The sequence below is a fragment of the Nerophis ophidion genome, linkage group LG02 (assembly GCF_033978795.1).
Source record: "Nerophis ophidion isolate RoL-2023_Sa linkage group LG02, RoL_Noph_v1.0, whole genome shotgun sequence".
Classification (NCBI taxonomy): domain Eukaryota; kingdom Metazoa; phylum Chordata; class Actinopteri; order Syngnathiformes; family Syngnathidae; genus Nerophis; species Nerophis ophidion.
In genome coordinates, this window is record NC_084612.1 from 47,578,741 (window position 1) to 47,602,451 (window position 23,711).

General features: G+C 41.6%; 1 protein-coding gene across 3 annotated transcripts in view; it reads right to left on the reverse strand.

Annotated features, from left to right (window-relative positions):
- LOC133541812 (immunoglobulin-like and fibronectin type III domain-containing protein 1) overlaps window positions 1-23,711 on the reverse strand; it is a 51,447-nt gene that overhangs the window by 13,717 nt on the left and 14,019 nt on the right. Inside the window, exons 2-16 of one of the 3 annotated variants that reach the window (XM_061885426.1) lie at window positions 17,118-17,182; window positions 16,865-16,885; window positions 16,377-16,499; window positions 16,161-16,300; window positions 12,415-12,514; window positions 9,926-10,007; window positions 9,659-9,851; window positions 9,441-9,554; window positions 7,925-8,093; window positions 6,106-6,378; window positions 5,828-6,016; window positions 2,932-2,991; window positions 2,740-2,799; window positions 1,170-1,214; window positions 952-1,067 (exon numbers count right to left, since the gene is read on the reverse strand). In XM_061885426.1, the coding sequence (XP_061741410.1) occupies window positions 952-1,067; window positions 1,170-1,214; window positions 2,740-2,799; window positions 2,932-2,991; window positions 5,828-6,016; window positions 6,106-6,378; window positions 7,925-8,093; window positions 9,441-9,554; window positions 9,659-9,851; window positions 9,926-10,007; window positions 12,415-12,514; window positions 16,161-16,300; window positions 16,377-16,499; window positions 16,865-16,885; window positions 17,118-17,181 (1,749 nt within the window). In that variant the 5' untranslated portion in view covers window position 17,182. The remainder of the gene's footprint in view (window positions 1-951; window positions 1,068-1,169; window positions 1,215-2,739; window positions 2,800-2,931; window positions 2,992-5,827; window positions 6,017-6,105; window positions 6,379-7,924; window positions 8,094-9,440; window positions 9,555-9,658; window positions 9,852-9,925; window positions 10,008-12,414; window positions 12,515-16,160; window positions 16,301-16,376; window positions 16,500-16,864; window positions 16,886-17,117; window positions 17,183-23,711) is intronic. The other 2 variants (XM_061885432.1, XM_061885433.1) reach the window with 2 other exon arrangements.

Below are 23,711 nucleotides of genomic sequence, written 5' to 3' on the forward strand. Positions count from 1 at the left end.
AACAGTTACTCAAGGGTATTGATAAGTGTCAGTATGCACAAACCAAGGTTTACGATGACAACCAGGGAGCTATAGCACTAGCTAGAAATCCAGTAAACCGACAAAGGTGCAAACATATTGATATAAGGTATCATTTCATTCGTGAAACTGTGAACAGTGGGAGAATATGTTTGGATTATTGTTCTACTGACAACATGATTGCTGACTTGATGACAAAACCAGCCACTAAGCTAAAACTGAAGAAGTTTGCTAAGTATTTGTTTGGCACTTAGTGCAAGAAAAGAATATTGTGTGCCAAAATGTGTTGTTGTTGTTTTATTTTCTATGAAAATTAATGTACCACAATAAGCTAAGAGCGAGTGGGGGTGTTAAGTGTTGTACTGTTGTACGCCCTTACTCATTGTGTCCATTAGAGGGCAGTGTTTACCTCTGTGTTACCCGACACCTATGTTTCCTGTTCCGGAGTGATGAGTTCAATCTGTATGTCTAGCGGCAGCACATTTACGATGCTGCCGATAGACATACAGATTGAACTCATCACTCCGGAACAGGAAACATAGGTGTCGGGTTCATGATTATTTGCAAAGCACAAAAAAAAATGAAATAAATATCTTGTCTTTGCAGTCTATGCAATTGAATATAAGTTAAAAAGGACTTGCCAGTCATTGTATTCTCTTTTTATTTACCATTCACACAACGTGACAACTTCACTGCTTTTGGGATTTTGTATGTACTGGAACATATTTTTGGAGTTTCTACACCCCTTCACACTCCGTTCACTTGCCCTTTGGAGGAATTAAAGATTAATACCATTTCAAATAAATATATAAATTTTTTTTCTCAAGCTGCTACACCTCCTTCTGGCCTGCCTTTGAAAACTCCTAAAAAAACGTTTTCATTACATCAACTGTAATGACAAATGGAGACATGTATCATCAGTGAGCTTGTTACCGGTTCTCCATCTTTAAACCAGGTGCCTTCACAGTCCATGTTCATGGTGACTTTTAACTCCGCCGGTTTCCCACGCAGACATAACATATTCACAAGTCCAGACATGATCACAGGCTCTGAGAACATTAAATAAAACGATGCTTTTGGCCATGTTTTGGTTCATGATGTTAACAATACATCTATAAGAGTTGAACTATAAGAATATTTTTAGATCTTACCACTAACTGGAGCTGCAGGTGGGGGTTCAGGCTGTGTCTCTTCAACTGAGGAAGCAAACCGGAAGATATAATGAAATTCATTTTCAATATTTATGCCACAGAATTGTTTATTTGTTTTGGTTTCCACTTTCTTTTTCTTTAATGCAGTCATTGAAAATTCTCCAAACGATGTCTAAAGTAGACGCTTGCCACATGACTAAACTATAAATAGAAGAATTATGCTTACTTTGTACTATAAGTAAAAAGTAGTTTTTTAAAGTATTCAAAGATATTGTCTGCTGGTTGATCAATACCTGTTAAACGTTTATGTTAGTAGCTGCTGTCTCAACAATTTATCAATGCGGGCATACTGAAAATTGATGAACAGCATAAAAGGTAGTAGGGTTGTACAGTAGACCTGTACTAATGAATCAAAAACGTACTATTCTCAGTTTGAAAAGTACCGGTTCACCATTTTATTTTATTTTTTTCTTTTACGGGCATGACAGCGCGTCGTCACGTCATGACATTGCTGGTTTTACTAGCAGACGAGCATGTTCGGCAGTGCGCACACACACAGAGTACTAACAAACAGACCAAAAAGGGAGAATGGACGCATTTTGGTGTAAAAAATAACGATAAAGGTGAAGTTATAACACTGAAACACCAACAGAAAGAGATGCTTTAAGACATGGCTTCTTACAAGTAGCTTTATCACTGGAGGACAAGTAATAATTAAACATGCTTCACTACACACCGTAGAAGGATACAATAGCTCACCGCTAACAGCAAGCTAACACCCCTGAATGTAAACAGATACCATGGGTGGACCTACACCTGACATCCACTATAATGATACCAAGTACAGAAGCGTATCTAATCATCCTCTTATGGTTACATCTATATTTTTTTATCATCACAAAACCTTTCCTATTTGTAAATTCATATTATTTGTATAAAGTCAGTAACTACGTCCCTGGACACATGAGGACTTTGACTATGACCAATGTATGATACTGTAACTACTTGGTTTCTGATCGATACCTAAATGTGTGGTATCATCCAAAACTAATGTCAAGTATCAAAGAAGAGAATAATAAGTGATTATTACATTTTAACAGAAGTGTAGATAGAACATGTTAAAACAGAAAATAAGGAGATATTAACAGTAAATGAAAAAGTAGATGAATAATACATTTTTACAGTTGGTCCCTCATAATGTGTACAAAATAATAGGTAGATAAATGACACAATATGTTACTGCATATGTCAGCAGACTAATTAGGAGTCTTTGTTTGTTTACTTACTACTAAAAGACAAGTTGTCTAGTATGTTCACTATTTTATTTAAGGACTAAATGACAATAATAAACATATGTTTCATGTACACTAACATTTTTTGTTACAATAAAGACAATAATGAAATTTTTTTGGTCGACTTTATTTAGAAAAGTAGCTAAATACATTTTGGTACCGGTGCCGGTACTAAAATATTGGTATCGGGACCACCCTAAAAGGTATAAATGACTACAATCTATCACTCATAAACTCCTCGATGAAACCGTGTAGACGTCACCACAATCCCTTCTTACCATTGCTTTCCACCTTCTCAACTGGTCTAGCTGGAGCCACGTCTGACGGTTTATCACTTCCTGTTAAACATCATTGTTAGTGACAACTTATCAACGCAGACACAACACAACTTGATGACCAGCGTTAAAAAAAGACATGCATTCTTGATAAAACCATATGTAGACGTCGCCACAGCCAATGGTGTTTCTTACCGCCGCCTAGCGCCTTCGCAACTGGTCTAGCTGGGGCCACGTCTGCCGGTTTATCACTTCCTGTTTAACGCCAGTGTTAGTAGCTGCCGTGTCAACAACTTCACATTGCAGGCATAATGCAAGCTGAAGAACAGCGTAACACGGACAAAGCAACACAATTTGTGTCTTCATAACACCACTGGGTTGATCAACTTCTTCACAACTACACCCTAAAAGAGCTTTGATCTTGAGGCATACCTTAAAAACCACACCTACAGAGTGACTTATATCGTATTTTCCGGACCATAGGGAGCACTGCCAATGAATGGCCCATTTTCAATCTTGTTTCATATATTATATGTATTTCATAAAAATTATAAGGCACATTAAAAGAGTCATATTATTATGATTTTTTTATTTCTAAATGTAAAACACTTCCTTGTGGTCTACATCAGTGGTTCTCAAATGGGGGTACGCGTGCCAAGGGGTAAGTGAGATTTTTTTTTTAATATTCTAAAAATATCAACAATTTAAAAATCCTTTATAAATACATTTATTGAATAATAATAATATGAATGTAAGTTCATAAACTGTGAAAAAAATACAACAATGCAATATTCAGTGTCGACAGCTAGATTTTTTGTGGACCTGTTTCATAAATATTGATGTTAAAGATTTATTTTTATGTGAAGAAATGTTTAGAATTAAGTTCATGAATCCAAATGGATCTCTATTACTATCCCTAAAGAGGGCACTTTAAGTTGATGATTACTTTTATGTGTAGAAATCTTTATTTATAATTTAATCACTTGTTTATTTTTCAAAAAGTTCTTTTTTGAAAAATAGTTCAAGAAAGACCACTACAAATGAGCAATATTTTGCACTGTTATAAAATTTAATAAATCAGAAACTGATGACATAGTGCTGTGTTTTACTTCTTTATCTCTTTTTTTTTTCAACCAAAAATGCTTTGTTCTGATTAGGGGGTACCTGAATTAAAACAATGTTCACAGGGGGTACATCACTGAAAAAAGGTTGAGAACCACTTGTCTACATAGGTGTTTTTCAACCACTAGTGTGCTGTGAGATACAGTCTAGTATTCCAATTTCCCCTATGTGGGTAAAAATATTTTTTCCAAACCAGTATTATAGTCTGCAAATGATGTGTTGTTGTTGAGTGTCAGGGCTGTCTCGAGCTAGGCAGAGTAACCATGTAATACTCTTCCATATCAGTAGGTGGCGGCCGGTAGCTAATTGCTTTGTAGATCTTGGAAACAGCAGGAGGCAGGGTGCAGGTAAAACGGTGTCTAATCCTTACACCAAAAATAAACAAAAGGTGAGTGCCCCTAAGAAAAGGCATTGAAGCTTAGGGAAGGCTATGCAGAACAAAACTAAAACTGAACTGGCTACAAAGTCGACAAAAACAGAATGCTGGATGACAGCAAAGACTTACTGTGTAGCAAAGACAGTGTCCACAATGTACATCCGAACATGACATGACAATCAACAATTTCCCCACAAAGAAGGATAAAAACAACTGAAATATTCTTGATCGCTAACACAAAGTAGATGTGGGAAATTATCGCATGAAACTGCAACAGGAAAATACCAAAAACAAAGAAAAAGCCACAAAAATAGGAGCTCAAGAAAAGAAGTAAAACACTACACACAGAAAAAGAGCAAACAAGTCCAAATAAGTCAGGGTGTGATGTGACAGGTGGTGACAGTACACCTACTTTGAGACAAGAGCTATAGTGTTGCATGCTTGTTTATGCATTAAAGTCATAGCCAACAATTGCAACAACCACTTTTTACTGTCAACTGAGTTTCATTTTTTGCATCGATGATGTTTTACACGTCATCTTCAAGTCGCTTCCTGACAGTCTCTTCAGGATGGGCCGATTGGTGGGCGGTCTTATTTACGTGCCTCCACTTTGACAGCGTCATCTTTGTTGTAGCGGCGTAGCGTGCAAGGACGGGAGTGGAAGAAGTGTCAAAAGATGGCGCTAACCGTTTTAATGACATTCAGACTTTACTTCAATCAATAACGGAGCAGCATCTCCTCATCCGTGGCTCACTAGTGCAACAACGACGCCCGAAATGTGTCCCGTGAAAAACCGTCCAACCGGAACTCTCTAATAACAAAAGTTCCTTAGGTGAATAATGTAAACTCACTATGCTGGTATGTTTTAGTGCTTTCATGGTGAGTTACTGACAGATATAAGTTAGAACTTTACACTACTTGATATTAGAAATGCCAACAGTGGAAGATGAATGTCCCGTAAGAAGGCACAGAAAAGAAGCTTATGACTATGGCATCGACACTAACTACATTGGCAGACGCCCTCAGTTTTTCAGGACCTATGCAGATCCCAAATACCGATTAGCAGGTACCAGAAAATAAGAAACGTTTCTTTTGCATAATATTGCGAAACAAAATAGCACAGTACAATCCATTAAGCGGTGTGGCTACATAGCTTACCAAAGTCCTACTAAAACAATTCGATAGATTTTGAAGTGCCATGTGTAATGTTCCGAATTTTCAATGGAACATCTAAAATGTTGATGATGTTTACTTGAGTCATATTGCTGTCTACTTGTATCTCTTATGTGTGACTGCCATCTACTGGTCACACTTATCAGTATACCATGTAGTAAATAAAATAGCTTCAAGGTTGGTATGTAAAACCAGAATTATTCCGTACATTAGGCGCACCGGGTTATAAGGCCCTCTGTGGATTTTTTAGAAAACAAAATGATTTTAAGTGCGCCTTATAGTCCGAAAAATACGGTACCCTTTAAAAAGACATTCAGTGCATATTGGTGCAGCGACTTGTTTTGGTGTCAGATAACAAATTTCTGGAAATGCAGCCTTCTTTTTGCCAATATAGAGTTTTAAAATGTAACTTTTGCTCACCTGGTTCCGGTGCCACAACTTTGGGGGGATCAGGTGGGGGTGTTGCTTCTTTTGCAGCTCTCACTTCCTCTTTCTGTTTCTCCAACTTTGCATTTTGCTCTTGGGCTACCTTCTGAAGGTCCATGCCCGACCCTCCGGCCTTTGTTGTTTTCCTCACAGACTTCTTGCCCTGATCTGCACCTTTATCAGCTACAGAGAGAGAACATGTTCTTTCATGGAAGTTTGTGCCGGAGGTTGGTGGAAGAATTAAAGCACCCGCTGAATCCAAATTCCCTTACCTTCAACAACGAGCCAGGCATTGCAAGATTTTATTCCGGCACATGCGGAATAAATTCCTTTGTCCACCACCATGCAGTCTTTGACTACCAGCCTGTGGATAAGCTTGTCTTCAGAGACCTCAATATCATACTTATCTCCTTGCTCCAAGGTCAGATTTTTGCCAAGCCATGAAATCTTGGCAAGAGGTTTTGACAGGACACACTCGAAAACGGCGTCCTCTCTCTCCATTGCCTTCACTTCCTGAATTTTCACTAGGAAATCCACCATGGGAACTAAAACAGATTACAATACGAGAGAAAGTGTCAAGACAAAAACTGTTGCATAGTCTCATAAAATGTGTCTTATTTAACCCTTGTGCAGTGTTCATATTGTTGTTACTCAGCCAGCATTTGTGGGTCTGATAGACCCGTTGCATTTTGTGGCTTTTCATGCCTCACAATCAAACACTTTTATCTTAAAATACTGAACAGATGTTTACCTTATGCCAATAAAAATCTGTTCTTGTCTTTTTGTGTCTCTCATGGACACACACCTGTTGTTGTTGACTTTGGACTAGCGGCAGCACAAGATTAAGGCGGCGGAACAGAGACACACTGCAGGCTTACACACAAACATGCATCCAAAAAATATACGCCATACATACACACCCCACCCACCCAACCCAACGCACTCGACCCAAATCCCATAGGGGTGATGAAAGGATGGTCAGCGCCTGAGAGCTGCGGCCTACCACCATGACCCCGCACTCCCTTCCCTCTGTTGCTAGATATCTCGAGATGCACGTTGTAATATGTACTGTATGTGTGCTTTGCTATGGAGGGTTTTTTTCCCCACTCCAGACCAATCTAGACTCCAGTCTAGATTGTTTTTATTTACACATCCTTCCCCAGCATTTGACATTTTTCCCCATCTTTTCACGGGGCGCCTTGTGACGACCCATCAGCGTTCCTGTTCTGTAACCCTGTACCCTGTTTGTTTTTCTCATCTTGAACGGGTTTGTGCTGAAAACAACATTTTGTTGTACTTGTGTAATGACAATAAAGACCTATCTTCAGTATTTCAACATACAAATATTTGATTGTGAGGCATTATGTTAAAATACTCAACAGATGTTTACCATATTCCAGTAAATATCTGTTCAGTATTTTAACATATACGTGTTTGATTGTGAGGCATTAAAAGCCACAAAATGCAACAGGTCCATCAGACCCACAAACGCTGGCTGAGTTACAACAATATGAACGTTGCACGGGAAATTTCTCTGCCAGTTTCTGCATCCCACAGGGATTCTTGTTTTGTGTTTGTGCACAACACAAGGTTGCAACATTGTTTGTCAACACTGTCTGCTCTCATTTTCTCGCACATTTGACCCTCTGATGTTCTGTGTACCTACACTCTTTCCTCCTCCTGTCTAGGACTGCTATGTGTGTGTGTGTGTGTGTGTGTGTGTGTGTGTGTGTGTGTGTGTGTGTGTGTGTGTGTGTGTGTGGTACACAGAACATCAATTTCCACACTTCTATTAGCCCTGGGTCCAGTGGACATGAACATCTTACATTTAATAGAAATGTGTAGGGGGGGTGTATGGTGTGTGGTCATTATACCAAATAAATTATTAATAAAGTTGGTATGGTATGGTATTAAATATATATTATGATATGTGTTCTTCACAGAAAATGAGCCAAAGTCAGTGAGTCTCAGTATGAAAAAATAATTAATTGTATAATTTTTCTTTCAACAAAAAATTAAAACGTGTCCCACAGACCCGAACACCACACAAGGGTTAATTATTAAGACTGGATATGTTTTCTGTTGACCTACTTTTAAAATCGGTGGAAAACATATTCACGTTTTCCACATCCAGCTGGTAGAATCCACCATCTTCCGGGCTGAGATCCCTTATACTGAAAATATACTTTCTCCCTACTTTCCTGAGGCTGTGCTTCATCGTGTCGCCCAGTTCCTTGGTGTATGGAATCATTTCACCATCCTGGGAAGAAATGATACAACACAATGTCACATTGCTTATACCGGGGGTCAGCAAGCCGCGGCTCTAGGGCCACGTGCGGCTGTTTAGCGGTGCCCTAGTGGCTCAATGGAGCTTTTCAAAAAATGTACGGAAATTGGGAAAATATGTTGTTTTGTTGTACTTTGGTTTCTGTAGAACAACAAACACAACACAAACCTTCTTAATTGTAGAAAGCCCGCTGTTTAATATGTTTGTGTTCATGCTTCGCTGAATTTGGAGTGTATTTGGCGAGCACCGTTTTGTCCTATTAATTTCAGCGGCGCTTAAACTCACCATTGCGTGGACTGTGACTCAACAGCTTGTTCACATCTACAACTTTCTCTGACGCTGCCACCGGAAGACATGTTTTATACCAATTCCCCTTTGTCTCATTTTGTCCACCAAACGTTTTATACTATGTGTGAATGTACAAAGTCCTTGAACTCACCGTGGTTAGTTTACATGTGCAACTTTCTCCGACGCTGCCACAGAAAGATGTATTTTATGCCAATCCTTCTTTGTCTCATTTTGTCCACCAAACATTTTATACTGTGTGTGAATGCACAAAGGTGATTTTTGTTGATGTTACTGACTTGTGTGCAGTTTGGTCACTGCATGACTGCAAGCTAATCCATGCTAACATGCTATTTAGGCTAGCCATATGTACATATTGCATCATTATGCCTCATATGTAGGTATATTTAAGCTCACTTAATTTCCTTTACTTATGTCCTATATGTTTTTAGTTTGTTTTTTCATGTCTACATTATCTGTATGTATTATTGGCGGCATTTCTGATAGTTGTTTGTTTCCCATGTTGTTCCAGACCACAGCAAACGTTACCCAGTTTGCAAAGATTGTAATAAATCCATTAGAAGATATTTCCTTTAACTTGGACACACACATCTATACCTTTGGCCACTCTAAGATAGTTATTTCCAGGAGTTATATTCAACCTCTAAGAAGTTTTACTGGTGTTTTCCAATGTTGTAAAAATGTGTACAGTAAATATTATATTTCAAAATTTCTGTCAACAAAGACTTGTGCCAGCCTGCGACACACAGTCATTTTGATAGTGGGCTAATGTAGCTAATTACCCACTTAAATCATGTGTTGCCATCAGTCTTTTAATTATATGTGGCTCCAGACTTATTACTTTCTTGTATTTGTGGTACAGTATGGTTCTTTCAAGATTTCGGGTTTCCGACCCTTGGCTTCTACCATAACAACCTGGCTGACAAATTACAATACAACTAGATGTATTCATCTGGGTTGATTGATGACATTCGTAGAGTTGTACATAACAAGAAGCCCTCTTTTCACACTGACCTTATACAAGTAAATGGACCTGCTCTGTTCAATGAGGTCCATGTCAATCTCAAAGGATGCGGTACCATCTGCGTTGACCTGGATCGGCCGAAGGTTTGATATGCTCTTGACAAACTGTGTCAACAAGAGAATACACCATCACAAGTAATTACGCCTAAATATCTGCATTGATCCAATCTTAAATAGTTGGGACAAACAACATGAAACTTCAACTGAACCTCAGCTTGTTCTTCTTCTCGTTCCTTCTTCATTTCATTGAGTTTCTTCAGCATCCAGCGAAAGTCCGTCACTCCGTACTCTGCACATATTCTCTCGTAGTCTTTTTTGTCAGCGCTCAGGAGGAGCTCCCAAAACTTTGGATTTATCTCGCCATCCTTTTTCTCTGCTTGCGCTGTTTTGGGACGCACTTTACTAGAAAGGAGCAGAGGCACTGATTCGTTGGGTTCGCTTGAAAAGACAAAAAATACTTTTAACGCGCTACCAACCTTTTTCTTAGGACTGTCTTAAAATCCTCATTAATGGTCTCTGGCGCATTTTGCTGCGCTGCTTTCTTCTTTTTGAAGCCAACTGGAGAGAGATGGAGATGGCAGTCTTAATAATATTAGCCCAGGAATTTTGGACATCAATCTACCAACCCAGAAAACTACACCCCAGCTGTGAGTCATCTTCCTGTCTTCAGGCCCATCTGGTGGGCTTCAGGCATAACTACAGTTTTTAAGGACTGCTAGCTTTCCACTAATGAGGCGCAGTTGGATAATTAAATATCGATACCACCGATACCAACCATCACTGGATTGGTTCGCAGCCGAGTGTGAAGCGACTGGGATGAGAATCAGCACCTCATAGTCCGAGTTCCTGGTTCTCGCCCGGAAAAGGCTGGAGTGCCATCTCTGGGTTGGGAAGGAGACCCTGCCCCAAGTGGAGGTGTTCAAGTACCTCGGAGTCTTGTTCACAAGTGACGGAAGAGTGGATTGTGAGATCAACAGGCGGAACGGTGCGGCGTCTTCAGTAATGCGGACGCTGTATCAATCCGTTGTGGTGAAGAAGGAGCTCAGCTGGAAAGCAAAGCTCTCAATTTACCGGTCGATCTACGTTCCCATCCTCACCTATGGTCATGAGCTTTGGGTTATGACCGAAAGGAAAAGATCACGGGAATAAGCGGCCGAAATGAGTTTCCTCTGACGGGTGGCGGGTCTCTCCCTTCGAGATAGGGCAAAAAGCGCTGCCATCCCGGAGGAGCTCAAAGTAAAGCCACTGCTCCTCCAAATCAAGAGGAGCCAGATTAGGTGGTTCGGGCATCTGGTCAAAATGCCACCCAAACGCCTCCTTAGGGAGGTGTTTGGGCACGTCCGACCGGTAGGAGGCCACGGGGAAGACCCAGGACACGTTGGGGAGACTATGTCTCCCGGCTGGCCTGAAAACGCCTCGGGATCCCCCGGGAAGAGCTGGGCGAAGTGGCTGGGGAGAGGAAATTCTGGGCTTCCCTGCTTAGGCTGCTGCCCCCGCGACCCTACCTCAGAAAAGCGGAAGAAGCTGGATGGATGGATGGACCACCGATAACAGATCTTTATGCTCTAATATCGATTCGCAAATCAAAATATTGATGTTTTTAGTACTTGACCTATTTGGGATCATACATATCATTAACAAGAACACATTTTCAAGTAGCTAAATCCTTGAGGTCTTGTGTAATTGATTGGGGGGGGACTACTTTTTCTTCCGCCTGGTTGAGTATTGGACGGGTGCAGCGGCACACTTTGCTGCGCTCCGTCATTCAGTCCGTCGTTTGTTATTTAAGACAATAACATTGCACCTGCGCCACTTAAGCACTTTGCCCAGTTTACATCTGCTGTGACAACTAGAAACACACAAGCCTCAACCAGGGGGCACTTTAGCATACCCAGATGTAAAACCTCTTTTGCACAATCAGTCTTTTCATATAAAGCGCTAAAGGAATGGAATGACCTCAAAACGAAATTGAAAAGTTTAACAGACTATTCTTCATTCACAAATGAATTTAAAATGTGGCTTTGGAGCAATCAAAGCTGCTCACACGCTCACTGAGGTGGGCACTAGGTTTGACATGTCAACTTAATGTGTATTATATTTATGTATGAAAACATATTGTTGTAAACAGTGAGGTGTGTCTGGTAAAATCCTGGTAGTTTTTACAAATGATGACAGATGTGAACATGAGCGTGTATTGTCTGTGTTTTATGATGTAACGGAGGGGTGGTTGTAATGTATTAGTATGTGTCAATGAAAAGGCATTTAAGGACTTTTCTTAATTTGATTACATGCTGTAGTAAAATTGTTTTTCATGTTTTTGTCTATCTTTATTTTAGGTATCCAGGGACTGCAGATGGAAATGAGCTATTTAGCTATGATCTGGTGCAGAACATATCTGTCTTTGAGCGTAATGTCTCTGTGCATTATCCCTTCAAATAAAGACTAAGCTAAACTAATTACTCGTAATTAAAATGAGACCCTCAGTATTATTAAACATTAAACATAACTCTTATGGTAGGCTATTTGAAGACACTACACAGAGAGTTGAGTATAAAAACATTTAAAGATAACACATTCAGTGCAGAATGACACAATCATTTGTTTCACCCCGTGATTGTTCAGAGATTATTCCCCAAAAGCAGCGACATTTGATATACATTACTTTTGAAATTTGAACAGGCACCTGGTGTATTTGCTTAAAGTACCGGTGTCCTTGATTCCAGTCTAAATTCTACTCAGTATCAAAAATCGGTTGTATGGCCTTTCACTAGTTTCCACTCCCTCACCTTTTCAAACATCCTCAGACTTTTAACACACCTGATATAGTAATTTTTATTTGTGAGTATTGACCATTGGAATGATCAGCTGGAGAGTTAGCAACTGGCTCCAAGAGTAAAATGTGCAGTTTTTCAATAAAGACAATATAGTAAAGAGTAAACTTTGGTAGTCTTTGTGTTGTCTTTACCTTCGATAACATTCAGAACAACCGTCACAAAGGCTTGTCCATACTCGTTCTTGGCAAAACACTTGTATGTATCGGCCTGGTCTGCTTTGACATTGGGCATCTGGAAGAGTCAGAACATACAATAAGTCGCCCAGTGTGGTATCGTCTATAGTTCCAAATGGAAACACATTTGAAAGTTTCTCAAACTGTTGTACGCCCAGCGTTTCTCACCTAGGCCTTCAGTGATGTCCTACTTAGTCTGACTTCACCTCTCAAAATACCGTAACTTATGTCACCCCATGAACACGGCTGGAGATACTATACAGAAACCCACTTGCACACTACCGGTCATTGAATCCCCACAACAGTGTACAAATGGGTCTATTTCTCGGCGAAATATAAAACAATTAAGAAATAAAATATTTGATCTGACAATTTGTAGCACCTATTCGTCGCCGTCTAAGCCATTGGTATCGCTCGTAGTCGGTAGTTGGTCGAAGTCGGATGATTCGTGTGAAAGTCGCGTGGGCAATCATTTCACCGCCGGGACAGATTCCAGTGTAGGCCGACTTCGTCTCACAAGATGTAGTTTCTCTTAAGCATCATTCTTTGGTACTGTTTGACAAGGGGTGGCACTTTCCTGACCTCTGTTGTGCTTTTTTGTGGACTTCTGGATCTGCCTCCCGGGAGCCTTTTGGCCATGGAGACCAGCTGCTGGGTCTCTGCCACACCAGAGTCCGTTTGGAGAGACTGGAGGAGATGTGGATGAAGAGACAGGGCTGCGGAGCTAGCACTGAGCGCCGGGACGGACAAGCTTCACAGTAGCTTGGCTGAATGAGCAAGAATCAGAGACCTCAGTCTCCTTATACGCATTGTCGCTCATCCATGCGGACTGGACACTGGCCGAGTTAGTTAGAGTGGAGTCGGCTCTCTTGGTTGTTTTGTTGGGTCTGCTCTGGTCTCTGGCCATGCTCCTTCCACCCCAGACGACGATGCCGTAGAACACCGCAGAGGCCACCACAGTGTATTTGTTTCTTTCACTTTTTTTTCATAGCTGTATGTAGAAGTGGATGGTTGCATCAGCTCTGCTGTTTTAATGTCTTTAATGTCCTTTGTGTTCTTTGATGTTTCCTTCTTACACATATGTAAGAGGGATATGTGCTATGGCTATGAGTTTTTTTTCCCTTGGCCTCAGTCTGGACCCCCTCTCCAGGGGCCCAGGCTTAGACCGAGTGATTCCCTTGTCCAACTGGGGGACTTTAACGTTCATGTTGGCAATGACAGTGAAATCTGGAGAGGCGTGATTGGGAAGAATGGCCGCCCAGATCTGAACCCGAGTGGTGTTTTGTTATTGGACTTTTGTCCTCGTCACAGATTCTCCATAACAAACACCATGTTCAGACATAAGGGTGTCCATATGTGCACTTGGCACCAGGACACCCTCAGCCGCAGTTCCATAATCGACTTTGTAGTTCAATCAATCAATCAATCAATGTTTACTTATATAGCCCTAAATCACTAGTGTCTCAAAGGGCTGCACAAACCACTACGACATCCTCGGTAGGCCCACATAAGGGCAAGGAAAACTCACACCCAGTGGGACATCGGTGACAATAATGACCCAGTGGGACGTCGGTGACAATGATGACTATGAGGACCTTGGAGAGGAGGAAAGCAATGGATGTCGAGCGGGTCTAACATGATACTGTGAAAGTTCAATCCATAATGGTTCCAACACAGTCGCGAGTTGTGTCATCGGATTTGCGGCCTCATGTTTTGGACACTTGGGTAAAGAGAGGAGTGGGGCTTTCTACTGATCACCACCTGGTGGTGAGTTGGCTGCGATGGTGGGGGAGAATGCCGGACAGACCTGGCAGGCCCAAACACATTGTGAGGATCTGCTGGGAATGTCTGGTAGAGTCTCCTGTCAGAGAGAGTATCAATTCCCACCTCCGGAAGAAATTTGAACATGTCACGAGGGAGGTGCTGGACATTGAGTCCGAGTGGACCATGTTCTGTACCTCTATGGTCGAGGCGGCTGACCGGAGCTGTGGCCGCAAGGTAGTTGGTGCCTGTCGTGGCGGTAATCCTAGAACCTGTTGGTGGACAGGCACCGATAGGCCAAGCGGTGTACGGCTCCAGCAGTCGTGGAGGCAAAAACTCGGATATGGGAGGAGTTCGGGAAAGCCATTGAAAACGATTTCCTGACGGCTTAGAAGCGATTCTGGAACACCATCCACCACCTCAGGAAGGGGGAGCAGTGCACTGTCAACACCGTGTATGGTGCGGATGGTGTTCTGCTGACCTAGATTGCGGATGTTGTGGATTGGTAGAGGGAATACGGGAAAACCTTGTCAATCCTACTAACACGTCTTCCTATGAGGAAGCAGTGCCTGGGGAATATCTGGTGGGCTCTCCTATTTCTGGGGCTGAGGTGTTGAGGTAGTTAAAAAGCTCCTCAGTGGCAAGGCCCCGGGCGTGGATGAGATCCGCTCGGAGGTTCTAAAGGCTCTGGATGCTCTGGGACTGTCTTGGTTGACAAGACACTGCAGCATCGCGTGGACATGGGGGCAGTACCCCTGGATTGGCCGACCGGAGTGGTGGTTCCTCTCTTTAAGAAAGGGAACTGGAGGTTGTGTTCCAACTATGGTGGGATCACACACTTCAGCCTTCCCGGTAAGGTTTATTCAGGTGTACTGGAGAGGAGGCTCCGCCGGAAAGTCAGGAGGAACAGTGTGGTTTTCGTCCTCGTCGTGGAACTGTGGACATGCTCTACACTCTCAGTTAGGGTCCTTGAGGGTACATAGAGTTTGCCCAACCAGTCTACATGTGCTTTGTGGACTTGGAGAAGGCATTCAACCGTGTCCATTGGGAAGTCCTGTGGGAACTCCTCAGAGAGTATGGGGTATTGAACTGTCTGATTGTGGCGGTCTGTTCCCTGTAGGATCAGTGTTAGAGCTTGGTCTGCATTACCGGCAGTTAAGTCGGACATGTTTCCAGTGAGGGTTGGACTCCACCAATGCTGCCCTTTGTCACCGACTCTGTTCATTACTTTTATGGACAGAATTTCTAGGCGCAGTCAAGGCGTTGAGGGGATCCGGTTTGGTGGCTGCAGGATTAGGTCTCTGTTTTTTGCAGATGATGTGGTCCTGATAGCTTCATTTGGCCAGGATCTTCAGCTCTCCCTGAATCGGTTCGGAGCCGAGTGTGAAGCCACTGGGATGAGAATCAGCACCTCCGAGTCCGAGTCCATGGTTCTCGCCCGTAAAAGGGTGGAGTGCCATCTCCGGGTTGGGGAGGAGACCCTTCCCCAAGTGGAGGAGTTCAAGTACCTCGGAGTCTTGTTCACAAGTGAGGGAAGAGTGGATTGTGAGATCGACAGGCGGATCGGTGCGGCGTCTTCAGTAATGCGGACGCTGTTCTTGCCCTTTTCCGGGCGAGAACCATGGATGGATGAGTGGATGTGTTCTCAAATTCATCGCTAAAGATCCCGATAAGTATCTGATTACAGTACACGTAAATTTCATGTTCAAGGTGAGGCCAGTTAGAAGGACTTACTGACAACAACTCGTGATCTTATTGGCTATGGCAATTATTTATCAACTGTATGTGCCCGTTCACTTACACTTCACAGACATTGTTGATTCCGAAGGCAGGTTTGGTACAGCATGGCAACATATTTGACTGTTCATTATTTTGGTACTTGGGGAAAAAAGTTTGACAACCACTGGTTTACACAATTTACTTAAGACAATGTTTACACTTGCCTCAAACGTGTGCTCATTGGAATTCGGGTCATATTTGCTTTGATATTTTGAGGTATCAGAGACATCGCCGTTATTCCTGCTCCAGGTTACAGTGGGCTTGGGATCGCCGGTGACAATGGCCTTGAAAAAGGCAAATTTTCCTGTAGAAAGCAATAAGACAATTCATATTTTGACGGATAGATGCTGGATGAATTGCAGTATTTGTAAGGTTTTTACCCTCCTGGATAGTCAAAGCAATGGGCTTGCGGGTAAAGTCCGGGTGGCTCTTCCCCTCAGGCAGCGTCTCTACAAACTGTGTAATCATTACTCCGGGCACCCGCGATTTTATCCTGAAGCCCACTGAGAAACCAACGTGGCATCAAATATCAGTCAATTCCAGATAAACGTGGTACGGGAAACTGTTATGTCCACCCTTTTCAAAGCATGCCGTAACACATTCTAATATTCAAAATATTAGAATGTCAAGTTAAATTCAATATATACAGTCTGGGTTGGGGTAGGTATGGCCTTAAACCACATGCTACATTTATCTTGCTTCCATGCCACAAATGAACCCACGTGTGATGTGGCAGCTATATGTCTACAGATACAAGGTACAGTATTCTGTGATTTCTAGAATAGCATTGCTTCATGCCTTTGTGAGCGGGAGTGAGGGGAACAAGTAAACGATGAATAGTGGTGGTGAGTTCACTAAAGGTTCCTACCTTCGTTCTCTGCAGCGGGCGCTGATAAGGCACGAACATACAGAACATGTCAGGGTGGTTGCAATGGATCAACTCAAAATCATATTTTGCCTTTTTCTAACAATATCTTCTTCTGGTGTTTGAGAGTCACTTTTTATATGAACCATGTGTGGGTACTTTGGAGAGACGACGATGAAAAACTAACAAGGGAGAGCCAATTACTGCATCTGTTTTTGACAGCCTTTGGTGGCTGCTAAATAACAACTCTGCTTACCTTGGCCAGCGCCCGTCCCATCTGTCACTTTGGATCTTCTGAACATCCTGGCTCCTTGTTTCATTCTTGAAAAAGAAGAAAATACCACAAAGTGAAGGTTAGAATTGTTGCGGTTGTTCCAGAGAAATGGAATTATTGTCGTTCATGTGTATTCATGTGGCATTATTATTCTGGAAGCCACATTTAAAAAAAGCTATGCTCTTGTACGTTTAGAACGTCAATGCATTATTAGCATCCCTCAAACTGTCAACCTCAGCAAACGGCTAGGGTTAGTACCGAGACAACTGGCTTAAAGAACAGTTAGAAAGAGAGCAAAAGGCCTAAAGAATACGAGAAACAATTGTCAAAGGTTTTTTAATCATTTATACCGATAAATAGAATAGAATAGAATAGAGTTTTTATTGTCATTATTGCAATGAACAGGTTCAAACAACAACGAAATTGGAGCAGCTCCTCCTAAGGTGCATATACAATATGGTAGTATAAATAGTAAAAAAAAAAAAAAAAAAAGATAGAGATGACGGATGTAAAGATAGAGATGACAGATGTATCTATGTATATGTATATGTATCCACACAGATGCATATCTGCATGCATATGAATACATATACACACATACATAAAACATTATTGCACATTGTAGTCCGAAAAAATTGAAAAACATTTAAACATTACACATGAGGACATGATGGACATATTGTGCTCACTCAGTGCCTGTTTAATGCTACTATGGCTCTTGGGTAAAAGCTATTTTTTAGTCTATTGGTGCTCGCTTTAAGCACCCTGTAGCGTCTGCCTGAGGGTAGCAGTTCCAGGTGGCTGTGCCCGGGGTGGAATGGGTCTTTCAGGATGCTCTGTGCTTTCCTGAGACAGCGGGAGCTGTACAGGTCAGCCGGGGGGGGGCGTTCTCTCTGCGGCCGTGCAGCTGCTGAACCACACGCAGATGCAGTAGGTCAGGATGCTCTCAATGGAGCACCGGTAGAAGGACACCAGCAGTTCCTGTGAGAGGTGGTTGTTCCTGAGTATTCTCAGGAAGTGCAGTCTCTGGTGTGCCTTCTTGATGGTAGCCGTGGTGTTGGTGCTCCAGGATACGTCGTCGGCCAGGTGGACTCCCAGGGAGCGGAAGTCGGAGACCCTCTCCACACAGTCACCACTGATGATCAGGGGCAGGTTGTCCGTTTTTTTCCTCCTGAAGTCTATGACCAGCTCCTTGGTCTTGGAGGTGTTCAGGACCAGGTTGTTGACTTTGCACCAATCCGACAGCTTCTCCACCCGATATGCAGCCTCGTCTCCCTCCGAGATGAGCCCCACTACGGTGGTGTCATCCGCAAATTTGATGATGGAGTTGCTGGAGTGGGCAGGTGTGCAGTCGTATGTGTAGATGGAGTAGAGAAGGGGGCTCAGCACGCAGCCTTGTGGAGAGCCGGTACTGAGGTGCAGGCTTGATGACATGTGGCGACCCAACTGCACCCTCTGGGGGCGGTTGGATAAGAAGTCCTTAATCCACATGCAGATGCGAGTTCGAGAGACCCAGGTCTGACAGTTTGGACACCAGTCTATCAGGAATAATGGTGTTAAATGCCGAACTATAATCCACAAAAAGCAGCCGCACGTAGCTCCCCCCCATCTCCAGGTGACCCAGGGAGGAGATAAAGATAGTTATGGTGGTAAAACGGAGTTGGGATTTGACAAAAGCCTTACATCCATGATGCAGCACATTGTGAGAAAACTTCCTGCATATTGAAGGCTACAACTTTTTCACATCAAGAATTTGTTTTCTGAGAATTTTATATGATCAAATTTGTATCAAATATACAAAAACATAAACAAATGTATATCAATGGATGGATCTGAAGTTGATATACAGATTTAAGCATTGAAATAAAGAAAATATATATAAATAATAACTTATGATAGACTTTCAACACTTTTATGATTGGGACCCTCAAGGGTCTAAGGGTCTTCTAATGTCATTTTTTTTTAAATATATTTAATTTAAAACGGTCAATCCTCAAACAATATTAGTGAATCAAAACCAATATTGTTGTGAAGTATTGACCTATTTAAGGCTCCAACTACTTCACATCAAACATTTGACATCTGAGAATTTTGTGTGACCAAAAGTGCATAAAATACAGAAAAACATAATTAAAAAAAAAAAAAGTAATATCAATGGATATATTTGAAGTTCATATAGAAATTTAAGCATTGAAATAAACAATAAAAAAATACAAATAATGTATGACGTACATTCAACACTTTTATGATTGGGACCCTCAAGGGTCTGAGGGTCTTCTAATGTCTTTTTTTTTAATTTAAATATTGTATTTAAATCTGCTACAGATAATCACCGTCACTTTATAAGCCGTCCTCTTTTGTTTGTTCAGCCTGGGTTCATGATTTGCTTTTCACGCAACGAGTTACGCCTGCAGTACTCTCAAGTATCTATATTCTCGCTAAGCTTTTCAGGCTAGCCATTCATTGTTCATTCCAGTTTTCATGCTGAAGTTTTTGTTTTACTGTTTTATGTGCCTACGTGCCAGTTTATTTGTCATTGTTGTATATCCTAGCTTTTATGCTAGCGTTCTTTGTTTGTTTTATTCTACTAGCTCCAGCATTTTTGTGATATAGCTCTTTTTGTTATTTAAATAAATTGTGTATATCTTACCTTTGCTGTGTTCACTTGACGCATCCTCGAGGGAATCGAACCCGGTACCACGATGCCGAACCGGCGTAACAAAATAAATAGAACATAATAATAATGTATGACTTACTTAAAACACTTTTATGATTGGGACCCTAAAGGGTCCAAGGGTCTTCAAATGTCCATTTTTTTTTCAAACGGTCAATCCTCAAACAATTATAATGACTCAAAATCAATTTTGTTGTGAATTCTGTAAATGTGTTTTCTTTGATAAAAAGTGCATAAAACATCAAATAAAAACATGGAAACTTTACATCTGCAGATAGATCTGAAGTTTATCTACAGATTTAAACATTGAAAGTAAAAAAAAAAATATATATATTTATGACTTTAATGACTGAAACCCCTTTCGGGTCCTCGGACCTATAACCTTCATAACATTGAATGATTCCTTGGGGGTTAGGACCAGCAAACAAGCAGAAACAAGGTTAAAGTCTATTTGACGGACTCCCGTTCGTAATGACATAATTACGTGTACTAGCCTTAGGTGTTGTTAGCTAATAACAGAAATTTGCATTGCTGGCCTCAGCTGTCAGTAAATGTATAATCTATCATAACAACAAGACTGTAAAGTGTTTGTTGCTAGTCTTGGACTGCTTTTGTACGTGTTGGTGAGACCGGGCGACTGACCGTCGTAAACACCAATCATTTTATCCGGGTTGGTGAACATTTTCATTTCATAAACTTTGTAATTGTGAAAAATATAAACTGTCAGGTTCAAATGCTGATGACATCTATAAAACAGACAAAGAAGCAAGGAATTAAACAGAGACAGATTAAATTTGGCTCAATGAGGAGAAATGTGTAGACCTTTATCCTTGTACAGTGTTCCACCACGCACTGACGAAAGATTGTACGCCTTCTCTTTTGTTTGGACTTTCCCTGATTACATGGCAACAGCGGTTTTAAAAGGAAGGGTGGTCGTAAACAGCCGTTGCCTTTGGTCACAAAACAGTTCAAAGAAAAGGTGCCTGGAGGGGGGTCAGGTCCTGCTTCTTCGCCGCATTGTAGATCTCGGGTCAAGATAAATTCTTCCTATGGATTACAATACATCAAAGAAACCGACACCTTCTTGTCGCTTCCCATCCAACACTGGAGTTTTACAAGCCTTTTGATTGGTAAGATCAAAGACAGATTTTGTCTGCTCGCCGGAACTCATTGAAACACAAAGTTTTGCGATAACTTATATACAATTATTCTGACATAAACCATTGTCAACCGGTCCGTCAGTGTGTATTATTTCGTCTTAACATGCGAAAAAATGTTTTGGTTTTAGTCAGGGGAGTGAAGTGAAATATATTTATATAGCGTTTTTTCTCGAGTGATTCAAAGTGCTTTTACATTGTGAAATTCAATATATGAGTTACATTTGAACTTCACAATGTAAAAGCACTTTGTGGGTGGCATTGGGAGCAGGTGGGTAAATTGTCTTGCCCAAGGACACAACGGCAGTGACTAGGATGGCGGAAGCGGGGATCAAACCTGGAATCCTCAAGTTGCTGGCACGGCCACTCTACCAACCGAGCTATACCGTCCCGGGAGAATAGGTGGGCTTGTCCAGGGTGTATCCCGCCTTCCACCTGAATGCAGCTAAGATAGGCATTAATTGAGTGGTGATCTGCAGAATTATTAAAAAAAGGTCTCAAAACGTTGCAGCACAAGCTGGTCTGAGGTCGATGTTTTCATAATTTAAATTACCGTATTTATCGGACCATAGGGCGCACCAAATTATAAGGCGCACTGCTGATGAGCAGGTCAATTCAGGTATTTTGTCAATCAATGCCAGGGCAACATCTCATCCGTGGCTCACTAGTGCAACTTGCTCAGTGGCCTGAAATGTGTAGGTCATGAGTTCAAACCCCGGCCGAGTCACACCAAAGACTATAAAAAATGGGACCCATTACCTCCCTGCTTGGCACTCAGCATGAAGGGTTGGAATTGGGGGTTGGATCACCAAAAATGATTCCCAGGCGCGGCCACGGCTGCTGCTCAATGCTTCCCTCACCTCCCAGGGGGTATGGGAGATGGGTCTCATGCAGAGGATAATCTCACCACACCTAGTGTGTGTGACACCATTGCTACTTAACTTTTAACAACAACGCTGGAAACCTCTAATAACTAAAGTTCCTTAGGTGAATAATGTAAACTCACTACACCGGTACGTTTTAATGCTTTCATGGTGAGTCTATTGACAGATATAAGTAAGAACTTAACTCATGTTAGAAATGGCAATGGCAATAGATAATTGTAACATAAGAAGGTATAGAAAAAGCAGCTTATGACTACGATGTCAGCACGGACTACAAAGGCGGTTTCGCGAACACTTCCAGGACTTATGCAGATTCCAAATACACATCAGCAGGTACCAGAAGGGAAGAAAAGTTGGATTTGCATAATATTGTGAAATAAAACGGCAGATAATATATCTGCTAATAGGTGCCATTTTTGCGGTCCTTATTCACACACCATGATAAAACTGGTATGTTTAATCCATTAAGTGGTGTGGCTTCATAGCTTACCAAAGTCTTACTAAAAACATTCCGACAGATTTTTGAGCGCCGTGTGTGATTATTCTCAATGGAACATTTAAAGTTTTGGTGTTTTTTGCTGCCATCATATTGCAGTCTACATGTACAGTGAGGTCCACAAATATTTGCACACCTTGCAATTTTGCAAGTTATCCCACTTAGAAATGAGGGTAAGGTGTGAAATGTTCATCATAGATGTATTTCCACTGTTAGAGACATCCTCTAAAAAGAAAATTCCGGAAATCATACCAGATGACTTTTGGTATGATTTATTTGTATGTTACTGGGGTTCATAAGTATGAGAACATCAGTGTTAATATTTAGTGCAGAATGCAATTACAGAGGTCAAAGGTTTCCTATAGTTCTTCACCAGGTTTGCACACACGACAACAGGGATTTCGGCTCACTCCTTCAGACAAATCATCTCTAGATAGAATAGAATATAATAGAATATAATAGAATAGAATAGAATAGAATAGAATAGAATTGAATAAAATGGACTTAATTGTCATTATATTTGCATATAAGGAGATTAAGGAGTCCAACTTAAGGTGCGGTAGTGGAAACAAATATGGGATAAAAAATAAATTACACAAGAGGTACTAAAGACAAAACTAAGAATTGAAATAAACAGTCTACTATCCAATAAAAATAATAAGCAATCCTGTATAATATATAAAATACAAAATACTGTACAATATACAGAACAAGACAAGAGTACCGCAGTAATAACAATCAGTGTCGGACGTATTGCACTCGAAGGGTAGTATTGCACAGTTGGGTATTAAGGTAGGATATTGTATAGGGGTGAATAATTTATTATAAGTTAGAATTCAAGATGGCGACAGCTCTGGGAAAGAAGCTGTCTCTGAGCCTGTTTGTTTTGGCCCTAAAGCACCTGTCGCGCCTGCCCGATGGTAGCAGGTGGAACAGGTGGAAGGCAGGGTGTGTGCTGTCCTTGGTGATGCTTTTTGCTCTGTTGAGGCAACGGGAGTTGTGTAGATCTGTCAGGTTTCGGGGCTGTCGCCAAGCAACACAAAGTTTCAGCTCCCTCCAAAGATTTTCTATTGGATTTAGGTCTAGAGACTGACTAGACCACTCCAGAACCTTGGTATGCTTGGTATGGAGCCACTCCTTGGTTATCCTGGCTGTCATTGTCATGTTGGAAGACCCAGCCACCACCCATCTTCATTGCTCTGACTGAGGGAAGGAGGTTGTTGGCCAAAATCTCTCAACACATGACCCCGTTCATCCTCTCCTTAATATAAGGCAGTCGTCCTGTCCCCTTTGCTGAAAAGCACCCCCAAAGCATGATGCTTCCACCCCCATGCTTCACTGTAGGGATGGCGTTCTTGGGATGAT